General features: G+C 46.0%; 1 protein-coding gene across 1 annotated transcript in view; it reads left to right on the top strand.

The window, feature by feature from the left end:
- Positions 1-2,052: 2,052 nt before the first annotated feature.
- The window catches only part of SEC13 (SEC13 homolog, nuclear pore and COPII coat complex component), a 35,409-nt gene continuing 10,835 nt past the window's right edge, over positions 2,053-26,626 (top strand). The window contains exons 1-5 of the mRNA XM_061397087.1: positions 2,053-2,227; positions 4,721-4,765; positions 7,027-7,142; positions 9,592-9,743; positions 10,101-10,234. Of these exons, the coding sequence (XP_061253071.1) occupies positions 2,225-2,227; positions 4,721-4,765; positions 7,027-7,142; positions 9,592-9,743; positions 10,101-10,234 (450 nt within the window). The 5' untranslated portion in view covers positions 2,053-2,224. The remainder of the gene's footprint in view (positions 2,228-4,720; positions 4,766-7,026; positions 7,143-9,591; positions 9,744-10,100; positions 10,235-26,626) is intronic.

Below are 26,626 nucleotides of genomic sequence, written 5' to 3'. Positions count from 1 at the left end.
AGATTCAGGTTCTAGGGGCACCAAGGAAGGAAAGCTAACAGTGGCCTGACTTGGGGTCTGGGATTAACCAGAGGGAGGTGATGGGAGATATGGACAAAGGATGTAGGTATCATCCCCTCCTGGGGACAGGGGGATGCAGAAGGGAGCCTGGCTCACTAAGAGTCTGAGCTTTGCACACCTCTGGTGAACATTAGCAAAGAACAGGAACGTGCCCAGGTCAAGAGACAGTCCAGTGTTGGTTCAAAAGCTGAGGGTCCCACGTGCACACACACGCACACACAATCCCAGCTCTTCTCAGGGGACTCCCAGAACAAGCACCACAGGCCCAGTCAGCTTCCAAACCCAAACCCAGTTTCGCATCCAAAGTCCATTTACTCCCAGCATCAACCTTGTAGAGGTTTTATTACAGTTTCCACCTAACAGAAGAAGAGACAGCAGTTCAGAGAGGTGAAGGGTGTGCCCACCTAGTAAGCAGGAGATACAGTATTGATACCTGGCAATCTTGATGCCAGGCTCGGCACTCAAAACTTCAGTTCCACCAGCAAATGCCTTAATGAATAGGATACAGTTGCACCGTTTCTCCCAAATCCTCAGTCTCTCCAACTGCAGTGCCAACACTAGGGAGTTCCTTATGCCCCATGCATTGTGTTTATAGCTGGTGTGTCATTGTCCTCATCTTATACTCAAGGAAAGTCGGGCTCAGAAAGAAGCGACATGATTTTATCGCTCAGAGAATCATCTACAGATCTGAGATCAGGGCCTGTCCCTGGAACAACAGGAGACCCAAGAGCCCCTCCCCCTTTGCTCCCTGCAACATTTTTTTCCATCATAAACACCAGTCCTCAAACCTCTGGAATATTTTCCCATTAGAGGGAAATTGGAGGTCTTGAAAGCTGGGGTGGGAGTGGAGTGTGAGTTGCAATCTGCAGGTCCAGCCCTGAGTTCTGTAAGACCCCACTCTCCGGCCCCCTCTCCCAGCTCCTTGATGGCCTGTCACACTCTCTGGGTCTTAACATTATCCCTCCAGCAGGAACCATCTTCTGCTAGGACACTTCCCTCCAGTTTCAAGAGAGGAAACAGGGATTCTGACTCATCCAAGGGGAGTCTAGGTTCCATCCTGGGTCACTGAAGTTCTAAAAAGCCATGAGAAGCTCAGGGTTGCCAGACCATGTGAGGCTGAGGGCAACCCCCACCAGGGGCTCTGTCCAGCTACAGCATTCTCGCTGTGCAGGTGAGAAGCCAGGGACCTAAGGGTTGGGGAAACTGGCGATTGGGTCCTGGGCTCTAGCTGTAGGAGTCGAGCTGAGATCCCTCCTTGCCTGGGGCATCTAGCCGGTGGGCCAGATTCACAGGGTCCCAGAGCCGTGATGGAAAAGGCAGTTTCGGAGGCATGGATCCTCCGGCTTGGAGAGGGCAGGAAGAGAGATAGGCTCAGCTCCTGGCGAGGGGCTTATTTGCTAGGCTTCTTTGCCCCTGGTCCCAGCTTGGGTCCTGAGGAGACACTAACAAGGAAGAACAAGGACCATTCTGGCCACTACCCCCAAATTAATCATCCTAAAATGTTCATTGTAAGGCCCGTCGCACCCAGAACCGCAGAAACGTTCCTTACTGCTAAGTCGCTTCAGTCGTGTCCGACTCTGTGCGACCCCATAGACGGCAGCCCACCAGGCTCCCCCGTCCCTGGGATTCTCCAGCCAAGAACACTGGAGTGGGTTGCCATTTCCTTTTCCAATGCATAAAAGTGAAAAGTGAAAGTGAAGTCGCTCAGTCGTTTCCGACTCTTAGCGACCCCATGGACTGCAGCCTACCAGGCGCCTCTGTCCCTGGATTTTCCAGACAAGAGTACTGGAGTCGGGTGCCATTGCCTTCTCCAGAAACGTTCCTTAGGAGTCCCTTTTTTTCCTGTGTGGGATCTCAGGAAAAGGGAAGGGTTGGGTCGCGAGGGAAGACGGGCTAAAGCTTCAGATTACAAGTCCCGGGTCTGGGTCACCATGGAAACAAGAGTCCCACCCCGCTCTGGTCTCGCGCGCTACGCACGGAGAAGGGGAGGAGCCGTGGTGCTCAGAAGAGGACGGAACGTTTGTGCGAGTGGAGCTTGCTGCTGCCCGGAGGCTCCGCGTCGGGACGCGACGGGCTTCCAGCCCGACGCCGGAAGTGAGCTGTTCCGAAGCGACGCCGGGTCTTGCCACGTCTGAGTCCTGAAGTCGCTGCTGCTGCTACAACCATGGTAAGTGTTGGGGTCTGGGTCGCGGCCCTCCCGGGTCCTCGCCGCGCTGAAGTTCAAGCCCCATTCTGGGGCCGTACAGTTCTCCCGCACCGCTTCGGATTTGAAGTGGGGTGGCTCTGGGGGGTGGTCAGAGGGAGGCCGCGAACCTCTCAGAACTCTACGGACAGCCTAGCTGCCGCGTCTCCTGCTCCTTCCTTTCCTTCTCCTCCCGCAACAATTGAAAACAAAATCCTAAACACCGTAGGAGCCGCTGTATTCTGAGCCCTTAGCGGGTTCCAAGCATTGTTCCTAATCTCAGCCTGCCCACAGCCCCGTGCAGTCGATTCAGTTAAGCCAGTGTTCTCGGGGAAATGTCTGTGCCTAGGTTTTTGAGGAAAGCTGGGTGAGCCCACAAGTCAGGACGCTGGGTTGGTCCTTGCTCTGCAGGAGACTGGGTTTTAAGTTTCTTGGGGTTTTTTCTTGGCCTCTTACTGAGTAGGTACTGAGTAGAGTTGGGGTCCTTATGCCGTGACATTCAGCTTTTTTTAAAACTGAGTTTTTAACTCAGCAGTTCTGAAGAGGTGAATTATTTTGAGGGCTGTCTTTTACTACCCAGTGAAGACCAGACAACTTGAGGTGCTCGGAAGGATGAACTTTTTTTTTTTTTAAGTAGCTTAAAAAAAAAAAAAAAAAAAAAAAACACCACGCACTTATTCATCAGTCCTGGTTGGTGACAGAAAGTGGGTTCAAAATAAAGGCTGGTAATCTGCAGGGTCCTCTGATGAACTAGTATGAAACTACCAGGAAGTTTTCTTCTTGTGTACTCAGCATTGGGCCATTAACTTAGGCAACTGGATGTGACACCTGGATAGGCACCCTAGTGGGGTGGAAAGCTTTGTGGGGTAGGCATTACTAATAGCAGGTGGGGGCTCTTCTCCCAGCGCCACTTTTGACTAGCCCTGGAGCAGGTGTTTTCCCTTCTCTGGGCTTCATATCCTCAGTCAGCTCCTGTGAACTCTGCCCTTTGGCTTTCCTAGTGCACACATGAAAGCACTTTATAGCCCAGGCAGCTTGCTGCAGGTATGCTTCTCTTTCTCTTCCTTTCTTGCCTTTGCGGATCGTGGGGGCCTGCTTTGCCGGGCGTCTAGGCTTTGATGAGAGAAATTGCGTTTGCTTGATGCGCCCCTTTTGCACTGCTTTGCAACCATCCTCTCCCGGCATTCTCCTTTCTGAAAAGTCGGGTCAGGTTTTAAACCTGCAGGACTTGTGCTGGGAAAAGAAATGGGGGAGACGGTAAGAAGAGTATCGTTTCCAGTCTGAAACCTCCTTTTCAGTCTCTCTTCTATCCCAAGAGTTTTGAGAGACTAGTGGTGGAACATAGTCAAATTGTCCATTTTTGTTCATTGACTTATTCATTCAGCAGATAGTCACTGAGTTCCTTCTGGTTGCAAAACACTGCTGGGTGATGTGAGAGGATGCAGAACTGTCGATGACACCAGCCCTGGCTCTGGGGAGCTCGCCTTCTAGTTGGGAGAAGGAAGCGTCTGAAGTGTAGACATTCAGCGTTGATATTCAGAGGAGTCTGGCCAGTCAGGACATCTGGGAATCTTCAAGCCCTGGTGTTGGGGGCGGGGTGTGGTCATAATTTGAGCTGAGCCTCAGAGAATGGATATGAAGGTGTGGTAACTGTACTCCAGCCAGCCCTGCGAACTGGACTCTGTCACAGGTGGTGAACCAGGGAGCAGCCTCAAGAGAATCAATTGAATCAGTTAATCAAAGTCTTCAGGTGAAAATCCTGTTATGCAAAAAACTGCCTGGAACATCAGAGGCTCTGTCCTTGAGGAAGGCTGCTCCATAGTCCAGCTGTAGCTCCTCGGAGTCCCTCTTCACCCGCACACGTAGCCAGGACGTCCCGTGCCACTACCCCCATCTTTGCTCATGTTATTCCCTCTGCTTGGACTGTACTTTTTTTCCCATGTGTTGGTCACTCGAGTCTTGTCCAACTCTTTGCAACCCTATGGACTATAGGCCGCAGCTCCTCTGTCCATGGAATTGTCCAGGCTAGAATACTGGAGTGGGTTGCCATGCCCTTCTCCAGAGTATCTTCCCTGGTCCAGGGATCGAACCCGGGTCTCCCGCATTGCAGGCAGATTCTTTACCGTCTGAGCTACCAGGGAAGCCACCTGCCGAATTCCTCCTCATCTGAGCCCGTTTTTGTCCACCACCACCAGCCCCTCAGACTGCTATAGCCCGTACTAACCCCATTAAAATATTCATCCTGCCTTGTTGGAGTTACTTCCATACAGACTTCTCTGGGCAAGAAGTACCTCTTTTCTAGGTCTACATCTCCAGTCCCTGGCACAGTGCTTGGCACAACGAAGGCACTTGGAGTGAATCTTTACTGAATGAATGAATGATCAGATGCTATCAAGAACTTTAAAAGTGGTGGATTTAATGCGATGATTGCATTCTAACTACCATCAGTTCATTTACCAACAATATCTTTGGTTTTAGGTGTCAGTGATTAACACTGTGGACACTTCCCATGAGGACATGATTGTAAGTATTCCTTTAGCCCTTCCTCACATGCTGAGGACGTGGGCATCTCTGTTGATGATTTATTAATCCAGTGTGGCCCTGCAGCCTTTGCCAGTCAGGCTGTAACCTCAGGGGTATGGTCAGTCTCCAAGCAGGCCCTCTGAATTGACAGGGCTGTGACAGTCTGATCACTCGAAGTCAGGAGAAACCCAGAAACAGTTTGCAGCTCAAGGTACTTAGTCTCCTGGCCAAAAAAGTAACTGGCTCTGGAATGGGATGGAAGTGGGTGCAGAGGTTTGAAATAGTCTTCCCACCTATCTTCCTCCTGCTGTCACTTCTTAGCCCCATTGAAAAGGGGATTAAAGAAGAAAAAATAAGGACTTCTCTCGTGGTCCAGACTTAGGCTTATTGGAAGCATAGTCTTCCCTGCATTGGAAGCATAAGACTATGCTTCCAATGCAGGGAACACAGGTTTGATCCCTAGTTGGAAAGGTTCTGCCTGCTGTGTGATGTGACCAAAAAAAAAAAAAAAAAGAAGGAAAGAAATAGGAAGATGACTCAATAAAAAGGCAGAGCCAGGTAGGATCACCACAGACGGCGGGCCAGACGGTGCCCTTTGAACCAGAAGCATTAACTCAGGGTGTGTCCTGAGAGGTGAACACCTGCTTAGTGTACGAGGACGGGGCTGTGGGAGAAGGTCCAGAGGTTACAGTCTCCAGCAAAGGATGCAGACTCTGCTTCATGCAGGGCAGGGAGTGCAGGAAGCCTGAGCAAGACCCAGGTCAGTCAGCCCACAGCACTGCGTCCCAGGCGTCCTGCGCTCACCACCTCCCTCCAGCTGTTGCCTTTGGGCTTCCGAGTGGTTGCTTGGATGTGGTCATCCTTGGAGACAGCGTGGCACCTGGGTAAAACCGTCAAATCTGAGGTCCCCAGTCAATCTGTTAACTTTAAGATGATCCAATGTGAGGTCCCTCGTCAACCTGTTAACTTTTCTGAGCCAGCCTTGATTTTCTCGTAGCTGAGATGGGAAATGCCATGGGTGTGCCCCCTCTCTGGGCGGGTTCATCTTGGGGAACGGATGAGACAAGGTAGTAATGGGGACCATCTGCGTGCTCATGGCACATTCCACCCCTGGCTGAATACTGCTTCTTCAGTGTCTCGTTTAACCTTCATGAAGTTGAGGCCATTATCAGCTCCGTTTAAAGGAAACTAAGGTTCCAGGGCATTAGGACATTTTCCCGAGGTTGCACGGCAGAGAACTTGAGATAGGATTGGAGTCTCGGTGCTGTGCCCTGTTTCCTCCCAAAGTGTGTGGCAGCCTGCAGGAGCAGTGCTTCAGAAGCACACTTACCGAGAAGCTCTGTCTCAGCACTGCCCTGCCTGCCTTCTGAGGAGCCAAGACCTGGAGTGGCGGGGACTCTTGACTTCCCAAGAGGAATCAGGATGTCATCCTTGGGTAGAGAGATGAGGAAGGAATGTCTAAGCAGACAGAATAATTGCTTCCCTTTGAAAGGATGTAATTGCTCCTGATGAGCACAGCATGACAGCTGATAGTTGAAACCCCAAAGGTACAATGAAGAAGACATGTTATCCGTTGGAATAGCAGGGCCAGCAAACGGGAGGGCCAGTAAGTTCAGCGAGGCAGCAGGCAGGTGGACTCAGAGGAGCCATCGCCCAGATGGACAAGGAGCTGTGGGCGGGGCCTGGCCCTGGAGGGCAGCCTCCGTGAAGTCAGTTCATCAGTGGCGGGACCAGCAACGCTGAAGTGCTGGGTGGAGAGTTCGGGGTCCTGGGCACACTGCTGGGGAAAAGGTCAGCTAAAAACCCAGGAACAAAGGTCCACAGAGGATCCAGGGCCATGGGTGGAGGAAGGGGCCTAAATGGCCGAATGGAACCCTGTGTCCCAGCTAGACGTGCCTTGTGGAGGACCTCACTGGGGCCCGCTGGTGGTCAGAGGCCTGCTTCTCTGAGTCAGCGTTAGCCCCGGGTTCTGGCACTGAGCCGAACCTCCCTGGTAGCACAGGAAGCCTCAACACAGTGGGGCGGGAGGAAGGAGAGAGAAGCTGCGCGAGCTTTCCTCCCACACCCCCCTGCCGATGGGGATTGGGAGGACTTTCCCCGTGCTGTGAAGGGTCTGAAAGCAGCTGGGTGTGGTTTCTCTTGTCCCTTTCAGAAGGAAGTTGCCTGTGAGAGAAGTGAGAATGTCACCAAGCTAGGTTCCTGCCGGATAGTGATGATTCTCTGAGGTTCAGTTAATCTCAGGTCCTGTCCTCCCTCTGCAGCATGACGCCCAGATGGACTACTACGGCACCCGCCTGGCAACCTGCTCGTCAGACAGGTCCGTCAAGATATTCGATGTGCGCAACGGGGGGCAGATCCTCGTCGCCGACCTCAGGGGGTAAGCGCCCCCGACCCTGGACAAAGCCGCAGACGTGGCAGGAAGGGCTGAGAGCCCAGATCAGCACAGCCCCTGGGGTGGCTGGCGGAGAGGATTCCTGGTCCCGGCCACCTGACTGCCTCAGCAGGCGTCCTGGGCTAATGGGCCAGGAGCCAATCCCACCTCTGCCGCCCAGATGCCCACAGACAGCCCTGGGGTGAGAGTCAGGTTGCCCCTCCATCTTCACCTGCTCACCCCGGACCCAGGCCTGGGCAGTGTCCGCTCACAGGTCTTTAGTGGCTACGGCTGTGTTCAAAAGTGGGAAACGACCTTTTCTTTTCCTTTTTAAACACGTTCAGCACACATGATCTAAAGTGACTCAGTATAATCGTAATTATGTGGATCCCACTGTTTGGCCTGTTTGCCCCGACAGGTACTCAGTGAGTATTTACAGATGTTTGGTTTACCCTTCTCCCTGTGGAGATTCTTGAGATCCTGGTTTTCTTTTTTGTGGCCACGCTCTGTTTTTCCCTCTCAGTTCACTACCTCAGATGGATAGTGTTCTTAATCCAGGTTCCATGAATCTCCAAGGGTTCTGTGGGTAGAATTCAGGGGATGGTGAACTCGGGAAGGGGAAAATCACATCTTTATTTTCAGTGACTCTGATGTGCAGCATTTGCTTCAATTATGGCTATAGGCCAGGAATCCCAGTAGTATGCATGGTATCTGTCACTTTTTTTTTTTTTAAATATTTATTTGTCTTCACTGGGTCTTAGTTGTGCCACTTGAGATCTTCTGTTTTGTTTAGACATGCAGGTCTTTAGTTGTGGCATGTGGGATCTAGTTGCCTGACAAGGGATTGAACCCAGGCCCCCTGCAGTGGGAGCTCGGAGTCTTGGCCACTAGACCACCAGGAGAGTCCCCAGTACCTGTCACTTTGTTACCAGAAGAAGTCACAGATATTTTTTATATCACATTACAGTTGTAGCTTTCTCAAGCACTTGTGCTCATCGCTCCTGTGAAATTAGAATGGGTATTAGACTTGCCACTGGAGTTTGTTACTTAATGTATTAACAAAGAAGCACATATATCACTAATAACATAAATTGTTCTTTAACCTTTTGATGACGATTTCAGTATAAATGGATTTCATGTATAATCCTCACTCTATGTATTTTATTCATTATCCTGAGAAGGGACCTTAGCCTTCACCAGACTACACAGGAGAGGTTAAGAATCCCTGACAAGTGGGTACTCACTGCATGTCTGTGAATGGATTAAAGAAAACACAGCCAAGTCAGTAGCCGTTTAGGAAGACAGGTCTAGAAATTGCCCTCCTCGTGGGTGTCAGGAGTCGCGTGCCTGAGGAGCCCAGTGCCGCCTTCCCCGCCCCACGGCCGCTGGCTGAGAGCTCACAGGGCGAGGCCTGGCCGCCAGTACTGTCTTGGACACACTGTCCACTGTCACTTGGTCCTTTCTGCTCAAAGTACGTAAAAGACTGGAGGGTAAATTCGTGCCCCCATTCTTTGCTCCCTCAGTGAACACTATGCTAGTTGTAGGACGATGAGTCTCCAGGAGTTGCGTTAGCAGCTCCTTTGTGGAGACTGCGCCTGGACCATCATCCCAGCTAAGGGAGGTGGACTCTTGAGTGTCCGCAGCCCCGGGTGAATGGATGAGCAGGGAGCAGCCCACAGGCGTCGAACCTGTGTTTTTTCCTTTTTTTGTACCAAGCACTGTTGCAGACTCTTAAATGAGTTATCACAGACATTTCCCTCATGACCACCATGTGAAAGAAGTCCCGCTGACATCTCTCTCAAGAGACCAAGCCAAAGAGAGGATAACGGCCCTGACCTGAAGTCAGGCAGCTAGTGAGTAGAGAATGGGTGTGAAAGAGCCCGTCCCATCTGCTTTGTGCTGCCCACCTCTTGTGTGCTGGGTGCCCTCTCTTCTGAGCAACAGACCCAGTACAGAGCCTGGCACAGGGCACATGCTCAAACAGTAGTGACCAGGTGAACGCACAGAGATGGGAAGGGAAGAGAGAGACCTGCCTTTTGAAAAAGTTAGAGAGTAGTTGAAAGTACTAAGATGAAACATTTACTGCCTGCTCAAGAGCACAGCCTCCTCAAGGGCTCTGCTGGCTCAGGACAGAGGGGCTGACTTGCTTTCAGCCTCAGGGTCCTCACTGTCCAGTGAAAGTCCCTTTTGGAGTGACATTATTCAGCTCTATCCCTTTTGAAATTCTTCAGCAGTTCTCTCCTGAGAAGCCATTCACTTCTGTCCAAAGTAGTGGCCAGCAGAGCGCCCTGCCTTCCTTTTGCCCATCTGACCAGCCGGCAGAGCGCCCTGCCTTCCTTTTGCCCATCTGAACAGCCGGCAGAGTGCCCTGCCTTCCTTTACCCATCTGAACAGCCGGCAGAGTGCCCTGCCTTCCTTTGCCCATCTGAACAGCCTCTGGCCCTCTCGCCTGCAGCCATGAGGGTCCCGTGTGGCAGGTGGCCTGGGCCCACCCCATGTATGGCAATATACTCGCGTCCTGCTCCTACGACCGGAAAGTCATCATCTGGAAAGAGGAGAATGGCACCTGGGAGAAGACCCACGAGCACACAGGACACGACTCGTCAGGTACAGTGCGGGCGGGTGGGGCAGGGGCCGCGGCGGGAGGGTCTGTCCACAGCGCAGGCAAGGTCCTAAGGCTAAAGCCAGCACAGAGCGCAACAAGGACAGCAAAGACAAGGTAGTAAGCTTGGTGGGTTGGTTTTTTCTTTAAGGTTTATTCGTTTTAAGTGCTGGTCTTTGTTCTGAGACTATAAGATAGGCTTTAGTTTATGATGACGATTATATTAGTAGGTGATGGGTTTTTCAACTTTCCCCGTGGTGATCCCTACGATTTTCCTTTTTTTTTTTTTTTTTAAGAAATTTAGTTAAACAGTAAGTCTCAGACATGTAAGTCTGCTCACTGTGCCTCCTTCCTCCCTGCAGTAAACTCCGTATGCTGGGCTCCCCACGACTACGGCCTCATCCTGGCCTGCGGCAGCTCGGACGGGGCCATCTCCCTGCTGACCTACACCGGGCTGGGCCAGTGGGAAGTAAAGAAGATCAACAATGCTCACACCGTAAGTCCACACCCTGCCTGCGGGTAGGGGCCGCTCTGCGGCCTCACCACGTGTCTGCTATTCACTCCTTAGAGAAGGGCAGGAGCGGTGTCCCTGCTGTGCGGTGGGCCACAGGAGGGCTGCTGAGCAGACATTGTTGGGAGAGCAGGTCTGAGCCTCTTTGTGCCAAAGCCAGACAGAGGCTACATCCAGGGAGGCCAGGCTGCACCTGCCTCATTCAGCCCAGGGCAGTGCTGGCACTGGTTCCTTCAAGTCAGGGAGGGCCAGGGCACTGGCAGGGTGGCAGCAGTAGCCTGCCCACCTGCCACCCTTGCTGTGCACACCGCAAGTTGACATGGCCTGCAGTGACCATTGGGAGCCCTGGAACTGATTGGTGTTACAAAAAGCATCATAGGAAGTAGTTCTCTGCTTCCTGTGTAAGGTTGAAACAGTCACGGAAGCACTGACTGTTTCAGGGGTGGGAGGGCTCACATTTCTTGAGCCTCTAGTGTATGTCATGTAATCCTCACAGATGTTTATGAATCAAAAAACTAACAAATGTACAGATGCCTGAGGTCACCAGTCCTGTTCTCATTTTGTGAATAGATACGTGAGGCTCAGATAACTGACTTAGAGGACGTACTGTGCTGGGGTTAGACCACTGGAATCCGTGTACCTCTTGTCTACACAGCCTTCCAGCCTTGATGGCCCTAGCGCTTCTGAAAGCTATCCAGACGGAAGCCAGCAGCCCCAAGTCTAACCCTGTACTTTCGCAGTTCTCAGATCCTGGGAATCCACAGCCTGCCCAGCCTTCAGGGCCCCAAGAGCCTGTCTGTGGCTCTTGTTACTTGGGACCCTGTGACCCACATCTGCTGACTAACATAAAATTGAATAGGCCTAGAGGCTTCTGGAAAGATGGCAGGGAATGACATCATAGTGCTTGAGTCTCTTCCACATCTCTGCATAGAAACCAACAGAGCAACTTAGGTAGCAAAACCAAAATTTTCTGAGCAGTAGTTAACAGCAGAACTGATAAAAAGGTATTTCCATGAACTCAAAAATACAAGTGAAGAGGGATGGACCAAATAAATACAGCACCAAGACTGCGTGGTATTGGCATGCGAGCAAGAGAGGAGGTAAGTGGTGAGCAGCGCCTTCCAGTGGCACCTGCGGAGTACCCACAAAGAGCAGGAGGTGCTCACTGTTCGTAACATTTTAAACTCAAGAAGATTCACCCTTTTAAAAAATAGAGTTCGATAGTTTTTACTATACTCACAAAGTTGTACAACTCTCACCACTAATACCCAGACCATTCTCATCACCCCAATAAGAAACCCCATTAGCAGTCACTCTGCACCCCACCCTACCCCCAGCCCTAAGCAACCCTAGTCTACCTTCTGACTGTGAATTTGCCCACTGGACATTGCCAATGGATATTGCATATTGCCTATGGACATTGCCTGTAAATGGAATTATGCAGTATAGTCCACAGAAGACTGACTTCTCTCACTTAGCTTGTTTTCAAGGTTTATCCAAGTTTCATCCACATCATAGCATATATCAGTGCTTCGTTCCTTTTTTATGACTGAATGATATTCTATTGTGTGAATATATATATATATATACACACACACACACACATTTTATTTTGCATTTCTTTCATTTTTATTCATCATTTAGCGGTCATTATGAATAACACTTACAAACATTTGTGTATAAGTTTGTGGTTTTAATTTTTTTGGGTAACTACCTGGGTGTGAAACTGCCAAGTAAGGGAAGCTCTGTTTAATTTTTTGAAGTACTGCTAAACTGTTATCCAAATTAACTGCACCATTTTACATTCCTGCTAGCAGCGTATGAGGGCTTCAGTTTCTCTACATCCTTGCCAACATTCCTTTTCTTTTTGATGATAGCCATCCCAGTGGCTGTAAAGTAGTTCCTCCTTGCGGTTTTCATTTGCATTTCCCCAATGACTAATGACGTTAGGCACCTTTTCACATGTTACTGGCCATTTGTGTATCTTCTTTGGAGAACTGACCGGGGGAGTGGGCTTGCACTGTCTCATACTATGTGAGTGCAGGGAACCCACAAGAAGAAAGACTAAAAAGGGGCTTGGGGAAATCCGGCCCTTGCGACCCGCTGGGCTTGTTTCCACGGCAGTGCCCCTCTTGAGCAGAGAGACGCAGAGCCAGAGAGAGACACAGAATGAAGCACGTAGACCAGAGTGGGCGAGAGGAACACAGCCTTGAAATCCCCAAAGCAAGTGTCACGTTTGTTAACACGACACAGAAAGAGACTTCTGAACTTAGGGAGGCTTTCCTGAACCTCACCATCAGGAAAACTAATTTCACATAAAAATACCAGAAAAGTATTTAAGTGAATCACATACAAAATTTTCCTTTAAGAAACAAAGAATATGTGGAATAGACCCTTACAGACAGTGAGAGAAAGACACGCCCACAAAAATTGAACCAGTTGTCATCTATTTCAAATCAAGCTGAAAAGACTTCTTTTAAAATGACAAAAGAAAAAATAGCATAAATGAAAATTAGAAAAATTCAGAAAAAATGAAGTGACAGGACTCAAGAAATTTAAAATTATAAATAAAGACTAAATTTAAGAGTGTAAGAACAAATAAACAACAGATAATGCCTTAAGATAAAACAGTGTGAAAAGAAGGGGAAATCCCCCCAAGATGAAGCTATAAATAGATTTTAACAAAAAGTGAAGACAGGCCAAGATCAAATGTGAATATTAGGAGTCCAGAAGAAGTCAGAACAAATACTAAAATTGATTAAAGAAAAACTACCTTAAAATTCAAAAACTCTCTTTGAAACTACATCTTGAGAGAGTATACCTTATATTTAAGAATATCAACCCAGAATCACAAGCCAAAGACCTAAGAATAGTGAAATTACTGGCTTTTAAAACAAATCCTTCAGGCATCTAGGCAAAAGGACCATGTGATTTACAGGGGAAACAGAGCATCATCAGACTTCTCAACAGCAATGATCATGCAAGAGAAAATGGAGAACGCATTTACAACACTCGAAAGAGTGTGCGAGCCAAGGATTTAACTTAGCGAAACTGATTTTCAAGTTCACACAGACTCAGCAGCTTTACTCGCCAGATATTTAGGAAATAACCCAAATGTGAATCGGCAGGTGAGTGGGCCAACAAACTGTGAGGCAGTAGAAATGTTACCTAGCAATTAAAAGAAATGACTACTGATACAAGATAAATGAATTTTAAAATAACTGTGCTGAGTGGAAAAAACTTAGTCAAAAGGTACATACTCTGATTCCATAGTACGCAAAAGCAAACTCCAGTGACGGCAGGCTGGTGGTTGCTGAGCTTGGGGGGGGCAGAGGCGGACTGTAAGCTTGGAGATGGCAGATGCGTTCTTTCTCTTTTTACCGATAATTTACTGTTTTTTAATCACTTTTTCTTTTTAGTGGAGGTATTAACTAGTCACCACGCTGTGCATCACGTCCCCGTCAGATGCTTATTTTACACCTGAAGATTTGTGTCCATTCGGCCAGTCTGTCTTGGTTGGAGCGTTTACTCTGTGTACGTCTACAGTAATTATTGATATGAATGTTGTTACTGCCATTTTGCTCATTGTTGTGGGCTTGTTTTTGTAGGGCTTTCCTCTTTCGATCTCTTGGGATTTGATGACTAACTAGTGCTGTGTTTGGATTCCTTTTTCTTATTTATATTGTGCGTCTACTGTGGATTTTCAGTTTGTGGTTACGATGAGGTTTTGATATAGTCGTCTATATAGAAACAAGATTGTTTTAAATTGCTGGTCTTTTCATTTTAAATGCATTTCCAATATTTTGCATTTGTACTCTCCTCACGATTGTTGATTTTGATACTATATTTCTGTGGATGATTTCCTACCTTTATGTTTCCCTTTACCAGTGAGTTTTTCCATTCATAGTTTTCTTGTTTCTAGATGGGACCTTTTTTCGCCCTGCCTGGAAAAAGTCCTTTAACATTTGTTGCAAAGCTGGTCTCATGGTGCTGAATTCTCTCAGCTTTTGCTTGTCTGTAAAGCTTTTGATTTCTCCTTCGAGCCTCTAAATGGAGCCTTGCTGGTTATTATTGGTTGCAGGTTCTTCCCTTCCATCACTTGAAATATATTGTGCCGCCCCCTTCTGGCCTGTAGAGTTTCTGCTGAGAAACCAGCTGCTAACCTTATGGAAATTCCAGTACGCTACTTGTTGCTTTTCCCTTGCTGCTTTTAATATTTTCTCTGTGTTTACTCTTTGTCAGTTTGATTCCTACGTGTCTCAGCCTTTTCCCCCTTGGGTTATCCTGCCTGGGATTCTGCTTCCTGCACTTCAGTTAACTATTTCCTTTCCCATATTAGGGAAGTTTCAACGATTATCTTTTCAAATATTTTCTCAGGTCCTTTCTCTTTGCTTCTGGGACCCCTATAATGTGACTGTTGTGTGTTTAATGTTATGATGAAGGTCTTCCTTTCTTTTCATTCTTTTTCACGGCCGTGACTCCCCCCGTTCCGTCTCGCAGCTCACTTGTCCAGTCTTCTGCGTTCCTGATTCTGCTGCTGAGTCCTGCTAGTGTGTTTTTCCCTTCACTTATTGTGTTTTTCATCTCTCTTTGTTCTTTAGATTCTCTAGCTTTTTATTAAACATTTCTTGTGTCGTCTTAGTCTGTGCCTCCATTCTTTTTCCAAGACCTTAAAACATTTTTACTGTCATTACCCTGAGTTCTTTTTGGAGTGGATTGCCTGTCTCTACTTCGCTTAGCTGTGGCTGTGGGGCTGTGTCGTGTTTCTCCGTCTGGAACATGCCCTGCTGTCTCATTCTGCCCAGCTCTCTGTGACTGGTTTCTGTGCTGCAGGGTGCAGGTTCTTCTTCTGTCTGCCCCTGGTGGAGGAGGCTGGTCTCACAGACTTCTGCAGACCTCTTGGTGGGAGGGACTGGCTCCTACTCACTGGTGGATGGAGCTGGGTCTTGTCCCCCTGGTGGGCAGGGTCAGCTGTGGGCTCAGGAAGGCTTGAGGCAGCCTGTCTGCTGATAAGTGGGGCTGTATTCCTGCCCTGCTGGTTGGTTGGCCTCAGATGTCCCAGCATTGGAGCCTGCAGGCTGTTATAAGTGAAAGTTTGTACCTTTTGACCTCTTTTCACCCATTTTGCTAATCCCTCATCAGCACCTCTGGAAACCACCAATGTGTTCTTTGTATCTGTGAGCTTGGGGTTTTTTTTTTATTAGTGTCGTGTTGAAGTGAGATCATACACTATTTGTCTTTCTCTTTCTTTCTTTCTTCACTTAGCATGATAGCCTCAAGGTCCATCCTGCTGAAGATGGAAGGATTTCATTCTTGTTTTTGGCTGAATAATATTCTGTGTGTGTATACATACCCCACCTGTTTATCCATTCATCTGTTGATGGACATTTTGCTTGCTTACATTCTTGGCTCTTATAAATGTTACAGTGAGCATGGGGGGTGCAGATATATTTCAAATTAATGGAGGGTTTCCTTGTTGTTTGTTTGTTTTTTGGTGTAAATAGCCAGAAGTGGAACTGCTGTATCTAGGTAGTTTTACTTCTAATTTTTTGAGGCTCCTCCCTGCTGTGTTCCACAGTGGCTGCACCAGCTTACGTCGTCACCGGCCGGGCACGAGGGGTGCCCTTCCCTCTGCGTGCTCACCAGCACTTGTCTGTTCGATAGTGTCTCTTCTGCCAGCTGTGCGGTGCTCTCCACTGTGGTTTTGACTTGCATTTCCCTCATGACTAGTGATGTTGAGCGTCTTCAGGTACCTGAGCGTCTGTGTATCTTCTTTGGAAAACCGTATATTCACATCCTCTGCCATTTTTGAGTTCAATCATTTGCTTTTTACTGTTGAGTTCTGTGAGTTCTTTTCCATTTTGGATACTGCCTGCTTACTAGGTACACGATTTGCAGATATTTTTCCCGTTCTGTACAGCGCCTTCTCACTTTGTCGCTGATGGCTCTCGCTGTGCTTCTGTTTGACGCGCTCCCTCTTGTTTCCGTCTTCCTATGTTGCCTTCGCTTTTGGAATCAGGTGCAGAAAACAACACCGACATCAGCGTCAAGGAGCTTAGCGCCTGAGCTTTTCTCTACGCGTTTTATAGCTTCAGGGCTCACCTTCTTTAATCCATTCTGAAGTAATTTTTATGTATGGTGTAAGGTGGTGGTTCAGTCCCATCCTGACGTGGCCGCCAAGTTTTCCCAACACTGTCTATTGGAGAGACTGTCCTTTTCCCATTGTATAGTCCTGGCTTCTTTGTCATAAATTAATTGCCCACGTAGGCATGGGTTTATTTCTGGGTTCTCTGTTCTGCTCCATTGATCTATGTGTCTGGTTGGGTTTTATTTATTTGGAGTTTACATTTTAGTAAGGGTAGAAAGTATCAGGTACATAAGTAAATGTAGACAGTAGCAGTGTTATAAGTACTGTCTGTCTGTTTTTAATGCCAGTACCATCACTTCATGGGAAATAGATGGGGAAACAGTGGAAACAGTGTCAGACTATTTTTTGGGGCTCCAAAATCATTGCAGATAGTGACTGCAGCCATGAAATTAAAAGATGCTTACTCCTTGGAAGGAAAGTTATGACCAACCTAGATAGCATATTCAAAAGCAGAGACATTACTTTGCCAACAAAGGTCCGTTTAGTCAAGGCTATGGTTTTTCCAGTGGTCATGTATGGATGTGAGAGTTGGACTGTGAAGAAGGCTGAGCGCCAAAGAATTGATGCTTTTGAACTGTGGTGTTGGAGAAGACTCTTGAGAGTCCCTTGGACTGCAAGGAGATCCAACCAGTCCATTCTGAAGGAGATCAGCCCTGGGATATTTTTGGAAGGAATGATGCTGCAGCTGAAACTTCAGTACTTTGGCCACCTCATGGGAAGAGTTGACTCACTGGAAAAGACTCTGATGCTGGGAGGGATTGGGGGCAAGAGGAGAAGGGGACAACAGAGGATGAGATGGCTGGATGGCATCACTGACTCGATGGACATGAGTCTGGGTGAACTCCGGGAGTTGGTGATGGACAGGGAGGCCTGGCGTGCTGCAATTCATGGGGTCACAAAGAGTCGGACACGACTGAGCGACTGAACTGAACTGAACTGAACCATACTGTTTTGGAGAGGGAAATGGCAGCCCACTCCAGCGTTCTTGCCTGGAGAATCCCATGGACAGAGGAGTCTGCTGGGCTACAGTCCGTGGGGTCACAAGAAGTTGGACATGACTGAAGTGACGGAGCACACTGTTTTGATCACTGCATTTTTGAATTGCGGGGTCTTTTGTGATTCCATACAGATTTTAGGATGTTTGTTCTGTTTCTGTGAAAAATGGCATTGGAATTTTGCTAGGAATCGCATCAGATCCATAGATTGCTGAGTAGAATTGACGCTCCAGCAGTGTTCTTCAGTCCATCTGCACAGATACCTTTCGTCTGTGTTTCTCTCATCGTTATTCTCAGTGTACCAGTCTTTCACCTCAGTGGTTAAATTTGTGCCTAGGTATTTTATTCTTTTTGATGCACCTGTGAATGGATTGTTTTCATAATTTCTTTTCTGATAGTTCATTATTGGTATATGGAAATGTAAAGAGATTTTTGTATATTGATTTTGTATCCTTCAGTTTTACTAAATTCTTTTATTGTTGCTAATAATTTTTTGGTGGATCTTGAGGATTTTCTGTATATAATATATCATTTCCAAATACTGACAGTTCCACTGTTTCCTTTCCAATTTGGATGCCTTTTATTTCTTTTTCTTGTCTGATTGCTCTCGCTGGGACTTCTGATACTTTGATGCATGAAAGTGGCAAGCATGGGCATCTTTGTCTTCTTCCTGATCTTAAAGGAAAAGCTTTCAGCTTTTCACCATTGAGAATAATGTTAGCTATAGGCTTGTCCTGTATGGCCTTTATTATGTTGAGGGACATGCCTTCCATACCCATTTTGTTGAGAGTTTTGTCATAAATGGGTATTGAATTTTATCAGATGCTGCTTTTGCATCTATTGAGATGATTATGTGATTTTTTTTTTTTCTTCCTTCATTTTGTTAACCTCGTGTAAACACCTGGACTGATTGGCTGTTAAACCAGCCTTGAATCCCTGGAATAAATCTCACTTCATCCTGTGTGTGATCCTTTATTATGTTGTTGAACTTGGTTTGCTGATTATTTTGTTGAGGATTTTATCATCTGTGTTCATAGTTAATGGTCTAATTTTATTTTCTGTTTCTTCGTGAATCAGTCTTACAGTGTGTTTCTAGGAATGTATCCATTACTTCTGCTGCCGTTTGTTTGCATTATTATTTTTCTTAGTTACTCTGATGAGCTTTTGTACTTCTGTGGTGTCAGTTACCCCTCTTTCATTTATCAAATGAAATTTGAGCCCTCTTTTTTTTCTTGGTGAGTATAGCTAAACGTTTGTCTGTTTTATTTATAGTTTCAAAGAACCACTTCTTGGTTTCATTTATCTTTTTGTTGTCTTTTTAGTCTCTACTTCATTTATATCTACTCTGATTCTTGTTCCTTCCTTCCTTCCACTAACTTTGGTCTTCATTTGTTGTTCTTTTACCGGTATCTTGAGGTATAAAGTTTGGGGTTTTTTGAGACTTTTTTTTCCTTTAGGTATTTATTGCTGTGACCATCCCTCTTAAAACCGCTTTTACTGCATTCCACAAAGTTTGGTGTGTTGTATTTCTGCTTCCATTTGTCTGATGGTGTTTTTGTTACTACTCTTTTAATATTTTTGTTCATCCACTGGCTGTTCAGTAGCATGTTGTTTATTCTTCACGTATTTGTGGATTTTCCAGTTTTCTCCTTGTTATTTCTAGTTTCATATCATTGTAGTCAGAAAAGATGCTTAATAGGACTTCAGTTCAGTCGCTCAGTAATGTCTGGCTCTTTGTGACCCCATGGACTGCAGCATGCCAGGCTTCCCTGCCCTTCACCAGCTCCGGGAAGTTGCTCAAACTCATGTCCATCGAGTCGGTGATGCCATCCAACCATATCATCCTCTTTTGTCCCCTTCTCCTCCCGCCTTCAATCTTTCCCAGCATCAGGGTCCTTTCCAGTGAGTCAGTTCTTCGCATCAGGTGGCCAAAGCATTGGAACTCCCAGCATCAGTTCTTCCAATGAATAGTCAGGACTGATCTCCTTTAGGATTGACTGATTTGATCTCCTTGCAGTCCAAGGGACTCTCAAGAGTCTTCTCCAACACCACAGTTCAAAAGCATAAACTTTTCAGTGCTCAGTTTTCTTTATGGTCCAACTCTCACATCCATACATGACTGTTGGAAAAACCATAGCTTTGACTAGACGGACCTTTGTCAGCAAAGTAATGTCTCTGCTTCTATTAATAATATGCTGTCTGGATTTGTCCTAGCTTTTCTTCCAAGGAGCAAATGTCTTTTAATCTCATGCTTGCAGTTACTATCTGCAGTGATTTTGGAGCCCAAGAAAAGACAGTCTGTCACTGTTCCCATTGTTTCCCCATCAGTTTGCCGTGAAGTGATGGAACAGGATGCCATGATCTTCATTTTTTGAATTTTGAGTTTTAAGCCAGTTTTTTCACTCTCCTCTTACACTTTTATCAAGAGGCTCTTTAGTTCCTCTTCGCTTTCTGCCATAAAGGTGGTGTCATCTCCATATCTGAGGTGATTGATATTTCTCCTGGCAAACTTGATTCCAGCTTATACTTCATCAAGCCCAGCATTTTGCATGATGTACTCTGCATATAAGTTAAATAAGCAGGGTGACAATATACAGTCTTGACGTATTCCTTTCCCAATTTGGAACAGTCCATTGTTCCATGTCCGGTTCTAACTGTTGCTTCTTGACCTGCATACAGATTTCTCAGGAGGCAGGTAAGGTGGTCTGGTATTCCCATCTCTTGAAGAATTTACCAGTTTGTTGTGATCCACACAGTCAAAGGCTTTGGCGTAGTCAATAAAGCAGAGGTTTTTCTGGAATTCTCTTGCTTTTTCTGTGATCCAGCAGATGTTGGCAACTTGATCTCTGGTTCCTCTGCCTTTTGTAAATCCAGCTTGGACATCTGGAAGTTCTCATTTCATGTACTGTTGAAGCCTGGCTTGGAGAATTTTGAGCATTACTTTACTAGTGTGTGAGATGAGTGCAATTGTGCGGTAGTTTGAGCATTCTTTGGCATTGCCTTTCTTTGGGATTGGAATGAAAACTGACCTTTTCCAGTCCTGTGGCCACTGCTGAGTTGTCCAAATGTGCTGGCATATTGAGTGCAGCATTTTCACAGCATCATCTTTCAGGATTTGGAATAGCTCAACTGGAATTCCATCACCTCCACTAGCTTTGTTCGTAGTGATGCTTTCTAAGGCCCACTTGACTTCCCATTCCAGGATGTCTGGCTCTAGGTCAGTGATCACACCATCGTGATTATCTGGATCGTGAAGATCTTTTTTGTACAAGTTCTTCTGTGTATTCTTGCCACCTCTTCTTAATATCTTCTGCTTCTGTTAGATCCATACCATTTCTGTCCTTTATCGAGCCCATCTTTGCATGAAATGTTCCCTTGGTATCTCTAATTTTCTTGAAGAGATTTCTAGTCTTTCCCATTCTGTTGTTTTCCTCTATTTCTTTGCATTGATCGCTGAGGAAGGCTTTCTTATCTCTTCTTGCTATTCTTTGGAACTCTGCATTCAGATGCTTATATCTTTCCTTTTCTCCTTTGCTTTTCGCTTCTCTTCTTTTCACAGCTATTTGCAAGGCCTCCTCAGACAGCCATTTTGCTTTTTTGCATTTCTTTTTCTTGGGGATGGTCTTGATCCTTGTCTCCTGTACAATGTCATGAACCTCCATCCATAGTTCATCAGGCACTCTGTCTATCAAATCTAGTCCCTTAAATCTATTTCTCACTTCCACTGTATAATCACAAGGGATTTGATTTAGGTCATACCTGAATGGTCTATTCGTTTTCCCTACTTTCTTCAATTTAAGTCTAAATTTGGCAATAAGGTGTTCATGATCTGAGCCACAGTCAGTTCCCGGTCTTGTTTTTGCTGATTGTATAGAGCTTCTCCATCTTTGGCTGCAAAGAATATAATCAATCTGATTTCAGTGTTGACCATCTGGTGATGTCCATGTGTAGAGTCTTCTCTTATGTTGTTGGAAGAGGGTGTTTGCTATGACCAGTGTGTTCTCTTGGCAAAACTCTATTAGCCTTTGCCCTGCTTCATTCCGTACTCCAAGGCCAAATTTGCCTGTTACCCCAGGTGTTTCTTGACTTCCTACTTTTGCATTCCAGTCCCCTATAATGAAAAGGACATCTTTTTTGGGTGTTCATTCTAAAAGGTCTTGTAGGTCTTCATAGAACTGTTCAACTTCAGCTTCTTCAGCGTTACTGGTTGGGACATAGGCTTGGATTACTGTGATATTAAATGGTTTTGCCTTGGAAACAAACAGAGATCATTCTGTCGTTTTTGAGATTGCATCCAAGTACTGCATTTCAGACTCTCTTGTTGACCATGATGACTACTCCATTTCTTCTAAGGGATTCCTGCCCGCAGTAGTAGATATAATGGTCATCTGAGTTAAATTAACCCATTCCAGTCCATTTTAGTTCACTGATTCCTAGAATGTCGACATTCACTCTTGCCATCTCCTGTTTGACCACTTCCAATTTGCCTTGATTCGTTCCTGGTTCCTATACAGTATTGCTCTTTACAGCATCGGACCTTGCTTCTATCACCAGTCACATCCACAACTAGGTATTGTTTTTGCTTTGGCTCCATTGCTTCATTCTTTCTGGAGTTATTTCTCCACTGACCTCCAGTAGCATATTGGGCACCTACTGACCTGGGGAGGTCCTCTTTCAGTATCCTATCATTTTGCCTTTTCATACTATTCATGGGGTTCTCAAGGCAAGAATACTGAAGTAGTTTTCAATTCCCTTCTCCAGTGGACCACATTCTGTCAGACCTCTCCACCATGACCCTCCCGTCTTCGGTGGCCCCATGGGCATGGCTTAGTTTCATTGAGTTAAACAAGGCTGTGGTCCGTGTGATCAGATTGGCTAGTTTTCTGTGATTATGGTTTCAGTGTGTCTGTGCTCTTATGCCCTCTCGCAACACCTACCGTCTTACTTGGGTTTCTCTTACCCTGGACGTGGGGTATCTCTTCACGGCTGCTCCAGCAAAGCACAGGCACTGCTCCTTACCTTGGACGAGGAGTATCTCCTCATGGCCGCTCCTCCTGACCTTGAACGTGGAAGAACGTGGAGTAGCTCCTGTTGGCCCTCCTGTGTCAGTAGATCTTTAATCCTGTTTTCTGTTGATGGGCGGGGCTGTGTTCCCTCCCTGTTGTTTGGACTGAGGCCAAACTATGGTGGCAAACAGTGGTGATAATGGCAACCTCCTTCAAAAGGACTTATGCCCTCACAGTTGTATTCAGTGCCCCTGGCCCCGCGGCAGGCCACTGTCAACCGACGCCTCCACCAGAGACTCCTGGACTTCAGATCAGATCAGTCGCTCAGTCGTGTCTGACTCTTTGCGACCCCATGAATCGCAGCACCCAGGCCTGCCTGACCATCACCAACTCCCGGAGTTCACTCAGACTCACATCCATCGAGTCAGTGATGCCATCCAGCCATCTCATGCTCTGTCGTCCCCTTCTCCTGCCCCCAATCCCTCCCAGCATCAGAGTCTTTTCCAATGAGTCAACTCTTCGCATGAGGTGGCCAAAGTACTGGAGTTTCAGCTTTAACATCATTCCTTCCAAAGAAATCCCAGGGCTGATCTCCTTCAGAATGGACTGGTTGGATCTCCTTGCAGTCCAAGGGACTCTCAAGAGTCTTCTCCAACACCACAGTTCAAAAGCATCAACTCTTCGGCGCTCAGCCTTCTTCACAGTCCAACTCTCACATCCATACGTGACCACAGGAAAAACCATAGCCTTGACTTAGACGGACCTTTGTTGGCAAAGTAATGTCTCTGCTTTTGAATATGCTATCTAGGTTGGTCATAACTTTCCTTCCAAGAAGTAAGCGTCTTTTAATTTCATGGCTGCAGTCACCATCTGCAGTGATTTTGGAGCCCCCAAAAATAAAGTCTGACACTGTTTCCGCTGTTCCCCATGTATTTCCCATGAAGTGTTGGGACTGGATGCCATGATCTTCATTTTCTGAATGTTGAGCTTTAAGCCAACTTTTTCACTCTCCACTTTCACCTTCATCAAGAGGCTTTTGAGTTCCTCTTCACTTTCTGCCATAAGGGTGGTGTCATCTGCATATCTGAGGTTATTGATATTTCTCCCAGCAATCTTGATTCCAGCTTGTGTTTCTTCCAGCCCAGTGTTTCTCATGATGTACTCTGCATATAAGTTAAATAAACAGGGTGACAATATACAGCCTTGACATACTCCTTTTCCTATTTGGAACCAGTAACTCAGTCATCTTAAATTTATGAAGACTTTTTTGTGGCCTAACATAAGATCTGTCCTGGATAATGTTTCATGTGCACTTGAGAAGACTGTCCCACAGAGATAGTGTGGGTTTGGTCCCAGACCACCACAATAAAGCAAATAACACAATAAAAGGAGTCGCCTGAATTTTTGGATTCCCAGTGCACATAAAAGTTATATGTAAACTATACTAGTCTGCTGCTACTGCTAAGTCACTTCAGTCGTGTCCAACTCTGTGCGACCCCATAGACGGCAGCCCACCAGGCTCCCCCATCCCTGGGATTCTCCAGGCAAGAACACTGGAGTGGGTTGCCATTTCCTTCTCCAATGCATGAAAGGGAAAAGTGAAAGAGAAGTCGCTCAGTCATGTCCGACTCTTAGCGACCCCCTGGACTGCAGCCCATCAGGCTCCTCCATCCATGGGATTTTCCAGGCAAGAGTACTGGAGTGGGGTGCCATCGCCTTCTCTGAAGTATGCAATAATAGCATTATGTCTAAAACAATGTACATACTTTAAAAAACACTTTACTGCTAAAAAAACTAACCATCATATGAGCCTTTAGCAAGTCATAAATAACATTAGCGTTAGTAACATCAAAGATCACTCAGCACAGATCACCAAGACCAGTGTAATAATGAAAAAGTTTGAAATACTGCAAAGTTACCAAAGTGTGACACATAGATGGGAAGTGAGTAAATGCTATTGGGAAAATGGTGCCAGTTGAATTGCTTGACTTAGGGTTGCCACAGCCTTCAGTTTGTGAAGAACTCAACTTGAAACAAGGATACAGTAAAGTGAGACATGCCTGTATTCTGCTGCTTTGGGTGGAACATTCTCTATATCTCTGTAAAGTTCCTCTGGTCTAATGTGTCCCATAAGGCCATTTTCTGGATGATCTGCCATTGACATAACCCTACTGTTACTGTAATACTGCCTATATCTCCCTTCAAGTCTGTTAATATTTGCTTTATGTATTTTGGTTCTCCTATGTTGAGTGCGTAAATGTTTACAAATGTTACATCCTCTTTTTGGATTGTCTCCTTTGTCATTATCTAATGCCCTTCTTTGTCTTTTAGTGCGGGCTCTGTTTTAAAGTCAGCTCTCTTGGTTTCCATTCGCATGGAACATCTTTTTCCATCCCTTCTTTTTCAGGCTGTGTGTGTCCTTCAGTCTGGAGTGAGCCTCTTACAGGCAGCATACAGATGATCTTGTTTTTTTCTCCTGTCAGCCATCCTTCCATGTCTAGTTGGAGAATTCAGTCCACTTACATTTAAAGTAATTATTGATAGGTATGTACTTCATGCTGTGTTACTGTTTTTTGTGGCTTTTCTACTTCTTTAGCTCTCTTACTTTGTAGTTTGATGACCTTTATCCTTGGGCTTCCATGCTGACTCGGACAGTACAGAATCCCCCTGCAGTGCAGGAGACGCAGGTTTGATCGGGTCAGGAAGATCCCCTGGAGAAGGGAATGGCCACCCACTCCAGTTTTCTGGCCTGGAGAATTCCGTGAACAGAGCAGCCTGGTGGGCTGCAGTCCACGGGGTCACAAGGAGTTGGACACGACTGAGTGACTAACGCCGTCACTCTCACGTTCAGGTTCCTTTGTCATTATCTCTTGTGTATCTGCTGTATAGATTTTTGCTTTGTCATTACTGTGGAGTTTACATAGAACAGCTCATATTAATAACAGCCTATTTTAAGTTGATAACTTAAATTTGTTCCCATTCTAAAGCTCTATATTTTTATCCTCCCCCACCCACTTTTTGTTTGATGTCACATTTTACATCTTTTTATTTTGTGTATCCTTTTAATTACTGTAGTCACAGATTTTTATTACTTTTTTAACCTTCATAATAGCGTCATAAGCAATTAACCCACTACCTTTAATATATTTTTATATTATGAGCATAAAACATGGAAGACTTATACTTTTATATGTTTTCTTGTTACTAATTTGCACCCTTTCTTTTCAGCTTAAAAAAGTCCCTTTAACATTTCTTGTAAGGCCGCTTTAGTGGTGATGAAATCCTTTCACTTTTGCTTGTGTGGAAAACCGTCTTTCCTTTACTTCTGAACAGTAACTTTGCAAGGTAGAGTATTCTTGGTTGGAAGGGTTTTTTCTTTCAGCACTTTGAATTCATTTGATATCTTGATTGTAGTGATGGCTTTACAGGATATGCTGATGTCAAAGTTAATCAGCTTGTGCAGTTTATGTGCTGTTAACAGCAGTTAGATCTCAAAGCTGTCTTTACAGGTTGGAGTGTAAGGAATGCAAAGTGTTATCAGTATGCAAAAACTCAGGGACTGTTGTTTTCATAAGCCATTCTGAGGTATCTACTAGAGAGAATAAGTTTTAGGCAACAAAAATGGCTAGAAAGACATCCATATAAATATACAGTTAGTTGTGAAGACCATTCAGTATTAAACTGAATGAGTCCTGGTCATGTGCTCGGCTAAGATAGATAGAGTATAACTATTTAAAAATGGTGTGCAGCACAAGCAACTGGAGATCTAGACTTCTTCATGTTGGTACCATCCACACAAAAACACCCCCTCACCAAAAAACAAAACAGTGGGAGAATGGAGTTCTTACGTTGCTGAGTCGTGTCTGACTCTTGGCGACCCCATGGACTGATACAAATACTACTAGGTATCATGTTGATGGCATTATTATTCTGAGACCATCCTGCTGTGTGTCAAATGAAATAAAATGAATAATCATCTGTCAGTGAACATCCTTAGCACCAGAAGTACACTTGAATTAGTTTCTCACTGAAAGAATCCAGAGCTCTTCTGGAAATGGCCAATCCCAGGTTTTGAGGCAGGAAAGGAACAAACATCTTGTTATGCCAGATAGAAAAGAAATCAGTGACATACTTAGACATACTAAGGTTATGTCAAAGGAGCCACCTTGAACAGGCTCAAAGTGCCGAAGATGGGCAGTTTGAGTGTAAAAAGTGAGAATGATTGCAG

This window comes from Bos javanicus, chromosome 22 (genome assembly GCF_032452875.1).
Source record: "Bos javanicus breed banteng chromosome 22, ARS-OSU_banteng_1.0, whole genome shotgun sequence".
NCBI lineage: Eukaryota > Metazoa > Chordata > Mammalia > Artiodactyla > Bovidae > Bos > Bos javanicus.
This window is presented reverse-complemented; position numbering and strand designations above follow the sequence as displayed.